This window comes from Hyperolius riggenbachi, chromosome 8 (genome assembly GCF_040937935.1).
Source record: "Hyperolius riggenbachi isolate aHypRig1 chromosome 8, aHypRig1.pri, whole genome shotgun sequence".
NCBI lineage: Eukaryota > Metazoa > Chordata > Amphibia > Anura > Hyperoliidae > Hyperolius > Hyperolius riggenbachi.
In genome coordinates, this window is record NC_090653.1 from 133,678,938 (window position 1) to 133,695,735 (window position 16,798).

The 16,798-nt window shown below is 45.9% G+C and overlaps 1 protein-coding gene across 2 annotated transcripts in view; it reads left to right on the top strand.

The window, feature by feature from the left end:
* The window catches only part of CHRDL1 (chordin like 1), a 133,905-nt gene that overhangs the window by 28,745 nt on the left and 88,362 nt on the right, over window positions 1–16,798 (top strand). For both annotated transcript variants that reach the window (XM_068249607.1, XM_068249605.1), the window contains one exon: window positions 13,395–13,494. In XM_068249607.1, coding sequence (XP_068105708.1) covers window positions 13,419–13,494 — 76 coding nt within the window. In that variant the 5' untranslated portion in view covers window positions 13,395–13,418. The remainder of the gene's footprint in view (window positions 1–13,394; window positions 13,495–16,798) is intronic.

The window sequence follows — 16,798 nt, forward strand, 5'->3', positions numbered from 1 at the left end:
AAAAAAACATCTTTACTAATTGCCAATGATCTAGAGAAGCGTTACCACATTTTCAGTACCTTGGACAACTCCTGCTCTGCGGTAAATGAACCTGTGTGCTCAAACAACCACATCAAATAACACGCAGTGTGAATATTTTATTACAACTACTTCCTCGAGAATTAGTTCTTATGTTAGTTTAGTGAAACAAATATTGAGCATGGTGCAGTGCCCTGTACTAATTAACCACTTGAGGACCTAGGGCTTTCTACCCCTTAAGGACCGGCCACTTTTTTTCCATTCAGACCACTGCAGCTTTCACGGTTTATTGCTCGCTCATACAACCTACCACCTAAATGAATTTTGGCTCCTTTTCTTGTCACTAATAAAGCTTTCTTTTGGTGCGATTTGATTGCTCCTGCGATTTTTACTTTTTATTATATTCAGCAAAAAAGACATGAATTTTGGCAAAAAAATGATTTTTTTAACTTTCTGTGCTGACAGTTTTCAAATAAAGTAAAATTTCTGTATACATGCAGCGCGAAAAATGTGGACAAACATGTTTTTGATAAAAAAAACCCATTCAGCGTATATTTATTGGTTTGGGTAAAAGTTATAGCGTTTACAAACTATGGTGCAAAAAGTGAATTTTCCCATTTTCAAGCATCTATGACTTTTCTGACCCCCTGTCATGTTTCATGAGGGGCTAGAATTCCAGGATAGTATAAATACCCCCCAAATGACCCCATTTTGGAAAGAAGACATCCCAAAGTATTCACTGAGAGGCATAGTGAGTTCATAGAAGATATTAATTTTTGTCACAAGTAAGCGGAAAATGACACTTTGTGACAAAAAAAAAAAAAAAAAAAAAGTTTCCATTTCTTCTAACTTGCGACAAAAAAAAATGAAATCTGCCACGGACTCACCATGCCCCTCTCTGAATACCTTGAAGGGTCTACTTTCCAAAATGGGGTCATTTGTGGGGTGTGTTTACTGTCCTGACATTTTGGGGGGTGCTAAATTGTAAGCACCCCTGTAAAGCCTAAAGGTGCTCATTGGACTTTGGGCCCCTTAGCGCAGTTAGGCTGCAAAAAAGTGCCACACATGTGGTATTGCCGTACTCAGGAGAAGTAGTATAATGTGTTTTGGGGTGTATTTTTACACATACCCATGCTGGGTGGGAGAAATATCTCTGTAAATGACAATGTTTTGATTTTTTTTACACACAATTGTCCATTTACAGAGTTATTTCTCCCACCCAGCATGGGTATGTGTAAAAATACACCCCAAAACACATTATACTACTTCTCCCGAGTACGGCGGTACCACATGTGTGGCACTTTTTTGCACCCCAAGTACGCTAAGGGGCCCAAAGTCCAATGAGTACCTTTAGGATTTCACAGGTCATTTTGCGGAATTTGATTTCCAGACTACTCCTCACGGTTTAGGGCCCCTAAAATGCCAGGGCAGTATAGGAACCCCACAAATGACCCCATTTTAGAAAGAAGACACCCCAAGGTATTCCGTTAGGAGTATGGTGAGTTCATAGAAGATTTTATTTTTTGTCAAAAGTTAGCGGAAAATAGATTTTTATTGTTTTTTTCACAAAGTGTCATTTTCCACTAACTTGTGACAAAAAATAAAATCTTCTATGAACTCACCATACTCCTAACGGAATACCTTGGGGTGTCTTCTTTCTAAAATGGGGTCATTTGTGGGGTTCCTATACTGCCCTGGCATTTTAGGGGCCCTAAACCGTGAGGAGTAGTCTGGAAATCAAATTCCGCAAAATGACCTGTGAAAGCCTAAAGGTGCTCATTGGACTTTGGGCCCTTTAGCGCAGTTAGGGTGCAAAAAAGTGCCACACATGTGGTATCGCCGTACTCGGGAGAAGTAGTACAATGTGTTTTGGGGTGTATTTTTACACATACCCATGCTGGGTGGGAGAAATACCTCTGTAAATGACAATCTTTTGATTTTTTTACACACAATTGTCCATTTACAGAGATATTTCTCCCACCCAGCATGGGTATGTGTAAAAATTCACCCCAAAACACATTGTACTACTTCTCCCGAGTACGGCGATACCACATGTGTGGCACTTTTTTGCACCCTAACTGCGCTAAAGGGCCCAAAGTCCAATGAGCACCTTTAGGCTTTCACAGGTCATTTTGCGGAATTTGATTTCCAGACTACTCCTCACGGTTTAGGGCCCCTAAAATGCCAGGGCAGTATAGGAACCCCACAAATGACCCCATTTTAGAAAGAAGACACCCCAAGGTATTCCGTTAGGAGTATGGTGAGTTCATAGAAGATTTTATTTTTTGTCACAAGTTAGTGGAAAATGACACTTTGTGAAAAAAACAATAAAAATCTATTTTCCGCTAACTTTCGACAAAAAATAAAATCTTCTATGAACTCACCATACTCCTAACGGAATACCTTGGGGTGTCTTCTTTCTAAAATGGGGTCATTTGTGGGGTTCCTATACTGCCCTGGCATTTTAGGGGCCCTAAGCCGTGAGGAGGAGTCTGGAAATCAAATTCCGCAAAATGACCTGTGAAATCCTAAAGGTGCTCATTGGACTTTGGGCCCTTTAGCGCAGTTAGGGTGCAAAAAAGTGCCACACATGTGGTATCGCCGTACTCGGGAGAAGTAGTACAATGTGTTTTGGGGTGTATTTTTACACATACCCATGCTGGGTGGGAGAAATAACTCTGTAAATGGACAATTGTGCGTAAAAAAATCAAAAGATTGTCATTTACAGAGGTATTTCTCCCACCCAGCATGGGTATGTGTAAAAATACACCCCAAAACACATTGTACTACTTCTCCCGAGTACGGCAATACCACATGTGTGGCACTTTTTTGCACCCTAACTGCTCTAAGGGGCCCAGAGTCCAATGAGTACCTTTAGGCTTTACAGGGGTGCTCACAATTTAGCACCCCGCCCACTTGCCAGGACAGTTAACAAACCCCACAAATGACCCCATTTTGGAAAGAATACACAACAAGGTATTCCATGAGGGTAATGGTGAGGTCATTGAAAATTTTATTTTTTGTCACAAGTTAACGGAAAATGACACTTTGTTAAAAAAAAAAAAAAAAAAAAATTCTGCTAACTTGTGACAAAAACTAAAATCTTTTATGAACTCACCGTGCACCTCACATAATACTTTAGGGTGTCCTCTTTCCAAAATGGGGTCATTTGTGGAGTCTGTCCTGGCATTTTAGGGTCTCTGCAATCATTACATGTATGGCCAGTATTAGGAGTTTCTGCTATACTCCTTATATTGGGTATACAAGTAATGCACTCTGGGCTGAAAGGAAAAATGAACGGCAAACATACCTTGCTCCCCATCAATGGCAGATCTTCCTCCACATCAATGGCAGTGATAACCTCAGAAGAGAGACACCCCGTGCCACCCTGCACTCAGGGTGAGCCACCAACTTATGTGACTGGGCCTCAGAACTTTAGTATACAGCATTATGCCTGTAGGATACAGCAATATGCCTGCCAATAGAGATGACTCTGTGTGGCATTAAAGCATCATCATCGGCCCAAATCACATATAAACCGGGGGTGTCCACACTCAAGGGAAATTCAAACATGCCGTCTTATATCGCCAATCCAGGACAGATCAGCAATATCAAGCATGGAAACCGATCCTTCTTCCCACTTTTATGCTTACCCGTTTGGTCTTCAAGCTTACCTCTCCTCTCCCTGCGACAATGTGCAAAAGACCACTGAGTGTGTGCCTACTCCTGTGTCTGGAGTTCCCTAGGTTCTAATAGTGTACCTGCTCGTGGTACCTCTCAAAACACGGCCCTACGCATAGGCCAGGCTGGTCAGGACAGCGGGGACAATAAAAACTGGTGTCATTCCTTCTTCCAGTCCTGCTGCAGACACGACAACGTTTTCTTCGGATGCGTTGACCTGGGGCACACGGAATCTGATAGGCGTAATGCCTACCATGCAGTCGGCTAGTTGCATCTGGGGGGGGGGGGCCTGGCACCTCCTGGATACAGGATGTCCAGAATGATCTGTTCCTGAAATTGGAGGAAAGATCCAGTTCTCCCAGCCTTACTGTAGAGAACAAAGCTGTTGTAAACTGCCAATTGAATCAGATAAAAAGACACTTTCTTATACCAGCGTCTTGTTTTCCGGGTAACTAAATAAGGCGCTAACCTCTGGTCATTGAAGTCCACCCCTCCCATGTTGACATTATATTCGTGGACGACAAGGGGCTTTTCAATGACCTTAGTTGCCCGTTGAATTTGGACTGTCGTGTCTGTGTGAATGGTGGACAGAAAGTAAACGTCCCTCTTGTCCTTCCATTTCACCGCGAGCAGGTCTTCAGTACGCAAGGCGACCCTCTGCCCCCGTTGAAGTCTGGTGGTAACGAGCCGTTGGGGGAAGCCCTGGCGACTAGGCCGCGCAGTGCCACAGCATCGGATTCCTTCTAACTTTAAGTGCTGAAAGAGGGCCACACTTGTGTAATAATTGTCCACAAAAAGATGGTACCCCTTCCGGAACAAGGGTGACACCAAGTCCCACACAACCTTTCCACTGCTCCCCAGGTAGTCAGGGCATCCGACCGGCTCCAATTTTGAGTCTTTTCCCTCATAGACCCTAAAACGACATGTATAGCCTGTGGCCCTTTCACAGAGCTTATACAGTTTCACCCCATACCGGGCGCGCTTGCTTGGGATGTACTGTTTGATGCCAAGGCGCCCGGTAAAGCGTAAGAGGGACTCGTCTACGCAGATGTTCTGTTCAGGGATATAAGCATCTGCAAATGTTGAGGACAGGTGGTCTATGAGGGGCCGAATTTTGTGGAGCCGGTCATAAGCAGGGTCTCCCCTTTCAAGACAGGTTTCGTCGTCGTTGAAGTGCAGGAAGCGCAGGATGGACTCAAATCGTGTCCTGGACATGGCAGCAGGGTACAAGGGAACATGATGTACTGGGTTCGTAGACCAATACGACCGCAATACATTTTGTTTCATTAGTCCCAAGTGAAGGATAAGGGCCAAAAAGATTTTAATGTCGGAAACTTGGACTGGTTTCCACCCGAAAGGCTGGGCATACATGCTCTCCGGGTGCTCGGTGATGAATTGTGTGGCTTTACGATTGGTCTCAACCACAATTAAGTCCAGGAGAACCTGGGTGATGAACAGCTGCAAAAAGTCTAGGGCCGTTCCTAGATGAGCTGTCGCCACCTGGACTCCAGACTGGGCGGTGAAAGGGGGCACTACGGGTGCGGCGGAATCAGGGGATTGCCAATCTGGTTGTGCCAGCACCTCTGGGAGTCTATGGGTACTACGGGCCCGTCTTCTTCTTGGTGGCTGCGACGGGGGTACTACTGCACTTGCCACCGTACCAGTTTCCACTTCCATGCTGACGCTCACCACTTCGTCAGGGTCTACGGAAGCACTGGCACTAAGTCCAGGAGATGCTGCGCTGCTGGTGCCTGCCTCACCAAGAAAACTATCAACAGCGCTAGCACCACCCTGCTGCCCTTGAGGCGGATCCTGCGCCACCTGCGGTCTAACGACTTGGGGTCTGGTACGCCTGGCTGTAGCCGGGACCATAGCCTCGTCATCAGTATCGGTCAGGGAACCACTGCTTTCTACAGGTTCAAAATCGGACCCGGAAGATTCGACGGATGATTCTTCCCAAAAGAACTCATCCGACTGGTCCATGTACCTGTATACCTCGTCATCGGAAAGCCCCCTTCTTGCCATTTTGGATTGCTAAATTTATGGGGTTTTCCTCCGAGACTACCCAGAAAAAAAGAGCACCTACCTAGCAAAAAGGGAGTATTTGAGAGGTATTGGGGTTGGTGGGAAGTGGGGTCTCAGAGGCAATCAAACAATCACGGGACAATCAAATCCAATTACAGCACAATCGACTCCAATCACAGCACAAGCAGATCTGATGCACTCGGAAGGTGATGGGGGGAGGGTGGGATTGGGTGTGGCGGGAAGTGGGGTCTCAGGCAATCAAACAATCACGGGGCAATCGAAGCCGATCACGGGACAATCAAATACAATTACAGCACAATCGACTCCAATCACAGCCCAATCAAATCTGATGCACTCGGAAGGTGATGGGGGGAGGGTGGGATTGGGTGTGGCGGGAAGTGGGGTCTCAGGCAATCAAACAATCACGGGGCAATCGAAGCCGATCACGGGACAATCAAATACAATTACAGCACAATCGACTCCAATCACAGCACAAGCAAATCTGATGCACTCGGAAGGTGGTGGTTGGAGGTGGTGGGGGGAGGGTGGGGTTGGGTGTGGTGGGGGGGGGAGGGTGGGGTTGGGTGTGGTGGGAAGTGGGGTCTCAGGCAATCAAACAATCACGGGACAATCGAAGCAGATCACGGGACAATCAAATACAATCGCAGCCCAATCAAATACAAGCGCAGCACAATCGAATACAAGCGCAGCACAGTCAAAAACAATGCACTTGGACGGTGATTAGGGGGGGGGTCTGAGGGCGATTTGAGGGGGTGGGGGGTTGATCAGGAGCCTGCACGGGGCAGACTGAGTCCTGATCTGATGAGAGGCAGACACAGGGGGTTACTGATCGCAGATCAGTTAGTGATTGCTGGGGAGGACAGATGTAAACAAAGAGCAGGGGATGTAATCAGAAGGGGGGTATGAGGGCAATCGAGGGCCTGGGCAGGTGATCGGTTACCCCCGCGGGGCAGTTAGGGTCTGCTCTGATGGGTGGGGGTGCCAAGGGGTGATGGACAGGTGATAGACAGGTGATCAGAGGGGGATCAGAGGGGGATCAGAGGGTAAGGTAGCTGTATACAGATGTATACAGTATACAGGGGGGTAGTCTGGGATGGGGTCTGGGGGTGATCTAAAGGTAGGGGGGGGGATCAGGGGTGACTAGGAGGCAGTTAGGGACCTAACGCAGGGGATAGCGTTTAAAGTTAGTGATAGGTGGGGGGGTTGGGGTTTTTAAAGGGGTGCAAGGGTGCTGGCAGGGGTCTGCTGGGGTGATCAGGGGGGGTATGAGGCCTGGGGTGGGAGATCAGGGGGGCTGTAGGCAAAAAAAAACGTGTGTGCTGTAATACTCACAAAGTGCTTCCTCCTCGCTAGTGGTCTCTGCAACAATGAGACCACGAGGCGAGGAGGAAGCACGTATAAGGCACTTTGTTTACTTAACAAAGTGCCTTATACCTTCTGATTGGCGGATCCCCGAGATCCCTCCGCTCGCCGGCGCTGCTAAGTGGCCGGCGAGCAGAGGCAAAATGCCAGGCTTCCGACTCCCGGCGGAGGATCGCGTCACGGATGACGCGATCGCTCCGCCCACGCCCATACAAGGACCGCCGCATTTTGTCTATACGGCGGTCCTTGCGGCGTCAGCTTCCCGGCCGCCATTTGTCTATACGGTGGTCGGGAAGTAGTTAAATTGTTTGTAAGTTTACTGAATCAGACTTCATGAGTACTTTCTTTGACATTCTAATAGTGTTAACAAGGCAAAGTAATGCCTGTATGCCTGGAGGTACCCCATGTAAAGCTGTGTAAGCCTAGGTGCCCAGTTTACTATGCTAGGAGGGAGCATAGCCAACCTTTGTGAGGGTACAGTGTGGGTGAAATCCAATGTCCCTTGAGGTTCATGTCTGTTTCACAACAGCTATAGTGTAGAGGTGGCCAACAATTTTGGGCCGAAATTGGTCACGTGGATTGATCAGACATGCAGCAAGATGTCGGGCCATCGTGGTCGATCAAGTGTACAGTGGTAATGGCAAGCAATATTGGTATAAACGACCGCCCCCCCCCTCCGTATGAATGATGTGCCCTCCGTGTGCACATTTATATATTACCTGTCCTGTGTCGCCGACCCCACAGTGCCTATCCATCTTCCAGTTCTTCTCCTTCCATTTGCACCTCACATGTTGCCGGTGTATAGCATGTGGCGCATGTGTGATATCACACGTGACACGCAGTAAACGGCAATGGCGTGTGAGGCACAAATAGAAGATGAAGAACCAGAAGACAGATGGGCACTGCACAGTGGGAAACACAGGACGGGTAATGTATAAATGCACATGGGGGGGCACATTTATACACAAGGGTGCAGCGGCAATGCAGTGGACTCGGACGATTCCTGAGAAGTTTCATGCTGAAATTGATCGGGAATTGAGCTGCGGAGTATAGGCAGCCAACAGATTTATCTTTAATCTGGTTCGATCAGAGAGAGATTTGTCTCTTGGTCCAGGAGTGTAACTAGGAACCACCAGGCCCCCCCTGCAGAAATTCTGATGCCCCCCCCCTTCCTGGGCCCGCACAGGTCTGTTTTGGGGGGCTGGAGGGGTTGCAGCATGAAGGGAAAGCCATGGCCACACATCGGTGGGGAGGGGGGATGCCCCCCCCCCTCACTTCGGGCTCTCCCCTCTGCGCTCCCTTCCAGCATCAATTCCCGTCATACACTAGAGAGAGGAACATCCGCGGTGGAACGCAGGAAGGTATGTGTATCTGCCGCTGCATGCCGCCTGCACAGACACTGATTGATGTTGGAGGGGAGCGCAGAGGGGAGAGCCTAAGGTGAGGGGGGGGGGCATCCTCCCTACCCGCTGATGTGTGGCCAAGCTTTCCCCTAATGCTGCAACCCCTCCAGCCCCCCAAAATGGCCCTGAGCAGGCCCAGGGAGGTGTAGAGGCTGCAGCCCCTATTGTTACGCCCCTGTCTTGGTCGATATACTATATTTTGTGTTTTATGAGTACTAAAATAAGGAGCAAAACACATTATAATAATAACAAAATATTTATTAATAATATTCTGTTTATTTAACCATTTCAGCCCGCGGGATTTTTCACCTTATGCATCGGAGCAATTTTCACCTCCCATTAATTCGCTAATAACTTTATCACTACTTATCACAATTTATTGATCTATATCTTGTTTTTTCCGCCACTAATTGGGCTTTCTGTGGGTGGGACATTTTGCTGAGAGCAACTTTACTGTAAATGCTTTTTAACAGGATTAATAAGAAAAAAATGGAAAAAATTTATTATTTCTCAGTTTTCGGCCATTATAGCTATAAAATAATCCATGCTACCATAATTAAAACCTATGTATTTTATTTGCCCGTATGTCTCGGTTATTATACCATTTAAATTTTGTCCCTATCACAATGTATGGCGCCAATATTTTATTTGGAAATAAAGGTGCATTGTTTCTGTTTTGCGTCCATCACTATTTACAAGCTTATAATTTAAAAAATGTTTGTAGTATACCCCCTTCAAATGCATATTTAAAAAGTTCAGACCCTTAGGTAACTATTTATGTCTTTTTTTTTTTTGTGTAATTGTAATTTTTTTTTTGTCCATTAAAAATTTTATTTGGGGAATATTTTGGTTTGGGACATAAACAGTTATTTTTTAATGTTGTTAGATGTGTAAATTTAAATGTATAAAATGTGTTGATGTAGTTTTACTATTTGGCCACAAGATGGCCACCTTCATTTTTGGTTTCCCTCCTTGTACTTCTCACTATACGGAAGTACAAGGGGGATGCGTACATTTTTCCGGGCAGAAGAGCAGAAGCCTCACGGGTGAGCGATTCGGTTTTTCTGCGGGGGACAGGGATCGGTGATCAGGAACCATGTTCCCTTTCACTGATCCCAGGGCTACCGGGGGACACAGTGGGGACACGATTGCGTGCAAGATTACGCGAGAGTGGGAGAGCGCAGCTGAGCAGCCGCTTGGACGTGAGCTTCACGTCTTGGCGGCTGAAATGGTTAAGCATGCACATAAAACCAAACCCAAAACATGTCTTACATGTTAAAGATTGTTCTTTCTGCCATAAATTATTATAATACAGAACAGTGGCATAGCTAAGGAGCTGTGGGCGCCGATGCAAGTTTTACAATGGGGCCCCCCCAACCACTCTATACATAACAATTGATACGATGCACCAAAATCTGCCAAGGACAACCACAGTGTCAGAGGTGCAAGAAAGGGAAAGGGAACAGTTTGTTAATGATTACCACTATTCAAAGTATCTCTAGAAGGTATTATTATGAGCAGGACCAATAAAGAGCTAATACTGTAGTTGAGGGAGGGTCCTTCGGGGCCCCTCTGGCCCAAGGTGCCCGATGGGGTTGCAACCTCTGTAACCCCTATTGCTACGCCCCTGATACAGAGATACCAGCAGTACAACTGCTTTGCTGAAAACGTAAGGACTTAAGCTGATACAAATCTTACAATAAATCTCCTGCTTTCATGGAAGCAGACACATTAACATCCTGTGCTTTCAAATGAGCTTATCTACCATCTTTGCCATGGCAGTCAAGTGACCTGATGAGAGATCAAATTAAAACTTGTGATTAGACACAATTGAGAGGGAAATATACAGGCTAAATTGTCTAAATACATACAGTGTGCATTTTTCGGTGTTCTGTCCTGTGCAAGAGTTCAGGTCCACTTTAAGAAATATTGTAAATAAGCCTCTACTCATACAGTAAAGTAGTAGTATCTGGCCGCACTCCCCTAGTCGTATATAAGGTGCAACGATCCAGCCACCAGAGCACTAGGTGGCAATCGACAATTTGTATAGCAGAAGGATCAGCACACTTAGTAATATGTTGCACATCTTTAAGCTCTTTTAATACAAAAAAGTTTCCATAAATGCACTTCGTGTTCAACAAGGACCAGCAACTTGCAGTAGATTGGCACCAAAGACACCCAAAGTCCATCAAATGCCTGCTGGCCGACTTGCATAAAAAGTCTGTGAGGGAATAGATTCCAAGATCCACACTTCCCAGGAAAAATGTGTTTCAAAACATGGCGACAGACACTGGCCTAATGCATTTTCGGGCAGCAGCCCGTCTTCAAGCCGATAAATGTGCACTCAAACAAAGCTAGCAAACTCACCAAAGCTAGCAAACTCACCCAAAAATCACATGACCTTCACCCAAAATGCATATGCATGCCTCAGGAGGACCGGGAGGAGAATCACTGAGTGATTCACTGAGTCCTCCCGCTCCTCCTGAGACATGCATATGCATTTTTGGTGAAGGGCATGTGATTTTTGTATTGTACTGTTCATGTCTTGATTTCAGTGACTGAAATATGGTAAATAAAGAGAAAACTGTTCCAGGCATTTTCAATCTCTACTGCCTCTGGCTGAAGCCAATCCTGATGTAATTTCCTCCCTTACTTTTCTTTTCTTCCTAGAAACTGCACTGTCATATCTAGCTCGCTTTGTAAACACATGTGTGCACAGCATAGATCATATTTCAGCAGTTTCAACAGAGGAGGGAGGTGTATTTCCCTTCTAAGACTCAGCCTGTTACACTCCACTGCCCTCAGCCAATCATTGAGGAGCAGGAATGTGTAAGGGGAGATTACAAGCTTCCCTCTCCACGGGAATGTACTAGAATTGAGCCAGGCCGACTGAGATAAGATTAATTACAGCAGAAACATTAATGATTATATTGGTATGCTTGCAGTGCAAACTGCATGTAGACTACATAATAAACACAGAGCATTGAGTAAATGGAATTTGTTTTGGTGGCTAACAACTCCGCTTTAAACAAAATTAACACATTAAACATTTTGTAGCGCTGCAAACCTAGGATAAAATGTGGGATGAATAGTGTTCTTTATTATATTGCTGTGATCTCTGCAAATAACCGATAAATATAGCTTGGCAGCCTTCATTGCTGAGACAGCAAGCATAGCTAAAAATAGCCCATTTATTTATTAAGCACACTTTTATATATTATTCAAACTACCACCTTAGATGTACAGTGGAACCTTGGTTGGCAAGCATAACTCGTTCTGGAAACATGCTTGTAATCCAAAGCACTCTTATATCAAAGCAAATATCCCCATAAGCATTAATTAAAACTTAGATGATTCCTTCCTTAATTCGAAAAAAATTTCTGGAAAAATACGTAATACAAAGTACGGTACTGTATAAAGTAAAAATACATACAGTATAACAAAATAACCTGTACTCTTCTTTTGAAAGTAATTGTGGCTGGTGGAAAATGAGAGAATGAGAGTTGTGTAGGGAGACTTTCATTACAACAAAATAGAATCAGGCACTTTTCCACAGGCGGCTAAACTGCTCACTCAGTAAGCAGTTAACAATCAGCAGTGAGCAGTTACCAGGCAGCAGTGAGCAGTTGCCAGGCAGCAGTGAGCAGTTACCAGGCAGCAGCAAGCAGTTGTGGGATTTCCACAGTCTTTTCACTGCCTATCAACTGCTCGTGGAAAAGGGTCCTAACTGCTATCTGTTGGATCACTCCAATCTTTTTCTTTGTGACATGGAACTTATCTAATGAGTTGCTTTTTTTTTTTTTTTAGTTTGGATGATCTCATGGAAATGTGTCATTGAACAGTCACTACACTAAGATTAAGTTTAGTCCTGCAGGGTTAAGGAGAGAAGAACCATCGGCTCATTTGTAGTGACATGACACGTGTATACATACTGAGCTTTTATGTTAAGATGTTACTTGATTAAAGGCATTGGGAATCGCCAGCAAAAAAAATGAAGCACATACTTACCTAAGGAGAGGGAAGGCTCTGGATCCTGATAAGCCTTCCCTCTACTTTCCCAGTGCCCTCGTTGCAGCGTTGGTATTCCCACGTTTGAATCCCCCGCCAAGTTTTTGGGAGCCAAGTCCTCCCGAAGACAGGCAGCTCCATACTACGCATGCACTAGTGCGCGAGAGAGGGCGCTCGCCAGTGGCGTAGCTAAGGAGCTGTGGGCTCCGATGCAAGTTTTACATTGGGGCCCCCCAAACACTTTATACATAACAATTGATACTGGGCACCAAAACCTGCCAAGGACAACCACAGTGTCAAAGCTGCAATACGGGAATTGGGAGCAGTTTGTTAATGATTACCACTATTCAAAGTATCTATACAAGTTATTATTATGAGCACAGGACCAATAGAGAGCTAATACTGAAGTTGAGGGAGGGCCCTTCTGGGCCCCTCTGGCCCAAGGGCCCTGATGCGGTCGCTACCCCTGCACCCCCTATTCCTACGCCCCTTGCGCTCGCACCTGCGCAGTATGTAGCGGCCTGTCTTTGGGAACACTCAGGCTCCCAAAGACTTCCAAGGCCGCCTTCAGCAGCAGAGAGGGCAGTATTTGAGTAAATTGTTCAAACAGTGCTACCGGGGAGCCAGCGCTGGAACGTGGGGCCCGAGAGAGGAGTAGGAAGGCTCTATAAGACCCAGAGCCTTCCCTCTCCTTAGGTAAGTATCTGCTTCATTTTTTTTAGCAGTTCTCATTGACTTTAATAACTTAAAGTTTCATAGAAATGTTTGCTTGTCTTGCAAAGCGTTTGCAAATTATGCTGATATGATTTTTTTTACATATTTTAAAAATATCCTACATATTTAAACTGTTGTTGCTTTTTCTTTAAATACATATAGCCCGAAGTCAGAAAATACGGAAGAATGGAGAAGAAGCCAGCAATCTCTTGCTTGCTATTCCTGCTCCTAATGGATGGATGTAGACTACAGCATATAAAGAGTAAGTTGAAATTTACTTGTTCAATCGGAATAGCAAAAAAAATTTCAATTGTAAAAAGAATTGCAAAATTGTGTCGAGTGCTGGACTCCTGAGTACGTTAGTACTATCAGAATTTCCTGATACATTTAAATGCTACAGTCATTACTAACCAAAAAATGGTATTCTTCCTCATTGATGTGTGCTATGCTCTCCCCCCCCCCCCCCCCCCCCCCCACACACACACACACACACACACACACACACAAAGTCTACTTGATGGTTTGTAGCACAGAACTTTTATTGTATCAGAAATTGCTCTGATAAAAATTGCAACACATCTCTAGGAATGTTATCCCACTTCATCAGGCTACTGGACAGAAAATAAAAACTTACACTAATGAGTAATGAGTTAGGCTAGGTATTCTCCATAATGAAGTAGATAACCAAAAGGAAATACAAAAATACAGTAATACAGCCTTTTTTTCAGAGAAAAGACTCACCACTGAGAACTGAGAAATGTATTAAGTTAAAATGGGGTTCCACCCACCAGTGTCTTTTTTTTTTTTTTTTTTTTTAAAGTAGTCTAGTTTATTAAAAAATAAACGCGTCTATACTGATCCTGTATATAATGTCTTAAAAGGTAAAAAGGGTATAGCTAACTTCCACTCTTTATCCCCAACCCTGAAGCAAATACTGATTGTGTGGGATAAAGCACATACAAAACTGCTTCATAAGTATGTCATACGACATCTCCCCTTCTGGGAAAACAAGTGCTTACAAGAATTATTTAAACTAGAAGACTCTGAATTCTGGATTAACAAAAGGTATAACATTTCTTTATCAACTCCTACAAGAACCGAGACTTAAATCGTTTTCTCAACTCTCAGAGGAATATGGACTTCATCACACATCTTTCTACTAGAGATGGGCCGAACCTCCGATTTTAGGTTCGCAAACCGGGTTCGCGAACTTTCGCGTAACGTTCGGTTCGCGTTAAAGTTCGCGAACCGCAATAGACTTCAATGGGGATGCGAACTTTGAAAAAAAAAAAATAATTATGCTGGCCACAAAACTGATGGAAAAGATGTTTCAAGGGGTCTAACACCTGGAGGGGGGCATAGCGGAGTGGGATACATGCCAAAAGTCCCAGGGAAAAGTCTGGATTTGACGCAAAGCAGCGTTTTAAGGGCAGAAATCACATTGAATGCTAAATGACAGGCCTAAAGTGCTTTAAAACATCTTGCATGTGTATACATCAATCAGGTAGTGTAATTAAGGTACTGCTTCACACTGACACACCAAACTCACCGTGTAACGCACCGCAAACAGCTGTTTGTGTAGTGACGGCCGTGCTGGACTGGTGCGCACCATGGCGAGAGTGCAGGTTTTGGTGGCTTTACAGCCCATATGGTCGCCTGGCTGATGTAGCTGAATGACAGAACAGTGACTGTCCAGCTGATCAAATTTGGTCTGACCACAATGAAGCAACGACCTTATTATCTTTTGTGTGCCCCCCGAGACACTCATCTAGGCGCGGGTCATTGCTTCATTGTGATACGCAAGCCCCTTCACCACGGCAAGGTAATGATCACGAAGGGGAATGGGCGCATGTACATGCCTTTTCTTTTGTTGTTGCAGCTGCCCGCAGTGCAGCCAGAAAAATTAGGCAGTCATGTACACGTACCAGAAAAATTATTACAGCGGCCGCTGCTAGCAGCGGCCTAAAAAATTCAGCAATCCGCCTGGAGTCCCGGACCCTGTTGGTGGTGGCGGAGAAGGTAGTCAAGCGGCCTGCAGGCAGACATGCTGTGTGGAGGGACTGGGAGCGACTTAGTCTTCTTGGGGCAGGCCAGGCAGCCAGTCACACGGCATGCAGGCAGAGATGCTGTGTGTGCGGGGACTGACTTAGTCTTGGGGCTGAACAGAACAGGTATACAGTGGCGGGTTCACTGAACACAACAGGTATGCAGTGGCGGGTTCACTGAACAGTACAGGTATACAGTGGCGGGTTCACTGAACACAACAGGTATGCAGTGGCGGGTTCACTGAACAGGTATACAGTGGCGGGTTCACTGAACAGAACATGTATACAGTGGCGGGTTCACTGAACACAACAGGTATGCAGTGGCGGGTTCACTGAACAGGTATGCAGTGGCGGGTTCACTGAACAGTACAGGTATACAGTGGCGGGTTCACTGAACACAACAGGTATGCAGTGGCGGGTTCACTGAACAGGTATACAGTGGCGTGTTCACTGAACAGAACAGGTATACAGTGGCGGGTTCACTGAACACAACAGGTATGCAGTGGCGGGTTCACTGAACAGGTATGCAGTGGCGGGTTCACTGAACAGTACAGGTATACAGTGGCGGGTTCACTGAACACAACAGGTATGCAGTAGCGGGTTCACTGAACAGGTATACAGTGGCGGGTTCACTGAACAGAACAGGTATACAGTGGCGGGTTCACAGAACAGGTATGCAGTGGTGGGTTCACAGCACAGGTATGCAGTGGCAGGTTCACTGAACAGGTATGCAGTGATGGGTTCACAGCACAGGTATGCAGTGGCAGGTTCACTGAACAGGTATGCAGTGATGGGTTCACAGAACAGGTATGCAGTGGTGGGTTCACAGCACAGGTATGCAGTGGCAGGTTCACTGAACAGGTATGCAGTGATGGGTTCACAGCACAGGTATGCAGTGGCAGGTTCACTGAACAGGTATGCAGTGATGGGTTCACAGCACAGGTATGCAGTGGCAGGTTCACTGAACAGGTATGCAGTGATGGGTTCACAGAACAGGTATGCAGTGGTGGGTTCACAGCACAGGTATGCAGTGGCAGGTTCACTGAACAGGTATGCAGTGATGGGTTCACAGCACAGGTATGCAGTGGCAGGTTCACTGAACAGGTATGCAGTGATGGGTTCACAGAACAGGTATGCAGTGGTGGGTTCACAGCACAGGTATGCAGTGGCAGGTTCACTGAACAGGTATGCAGTGATGGGTTCACAGCACAGGTATGCAGTGGCAGGTTCACTGAACAGGTATGCAGTGATGGGTTCACAGAACAGGTATGCAGTGGCAGGTTCACTGAACAGGTATGCAGTGATGGGTTCACAGAACAGGTATGCAGTGGTGGGTTCACAGCACAGGTATGCAGTGGCAGGTTCACTGAACAGGTATGCAGTGATGGGTTCACAGCACAGGTATGCAGTGGCAGGTTCACTGAACAGGTATGCAGTGATGGGTTCACAGAACAGGTATGCAGTGGTGGGTTCACAGCACAGGTATGCAGTGGCAGGTTCACTGAACAGGTATGCAGTGAT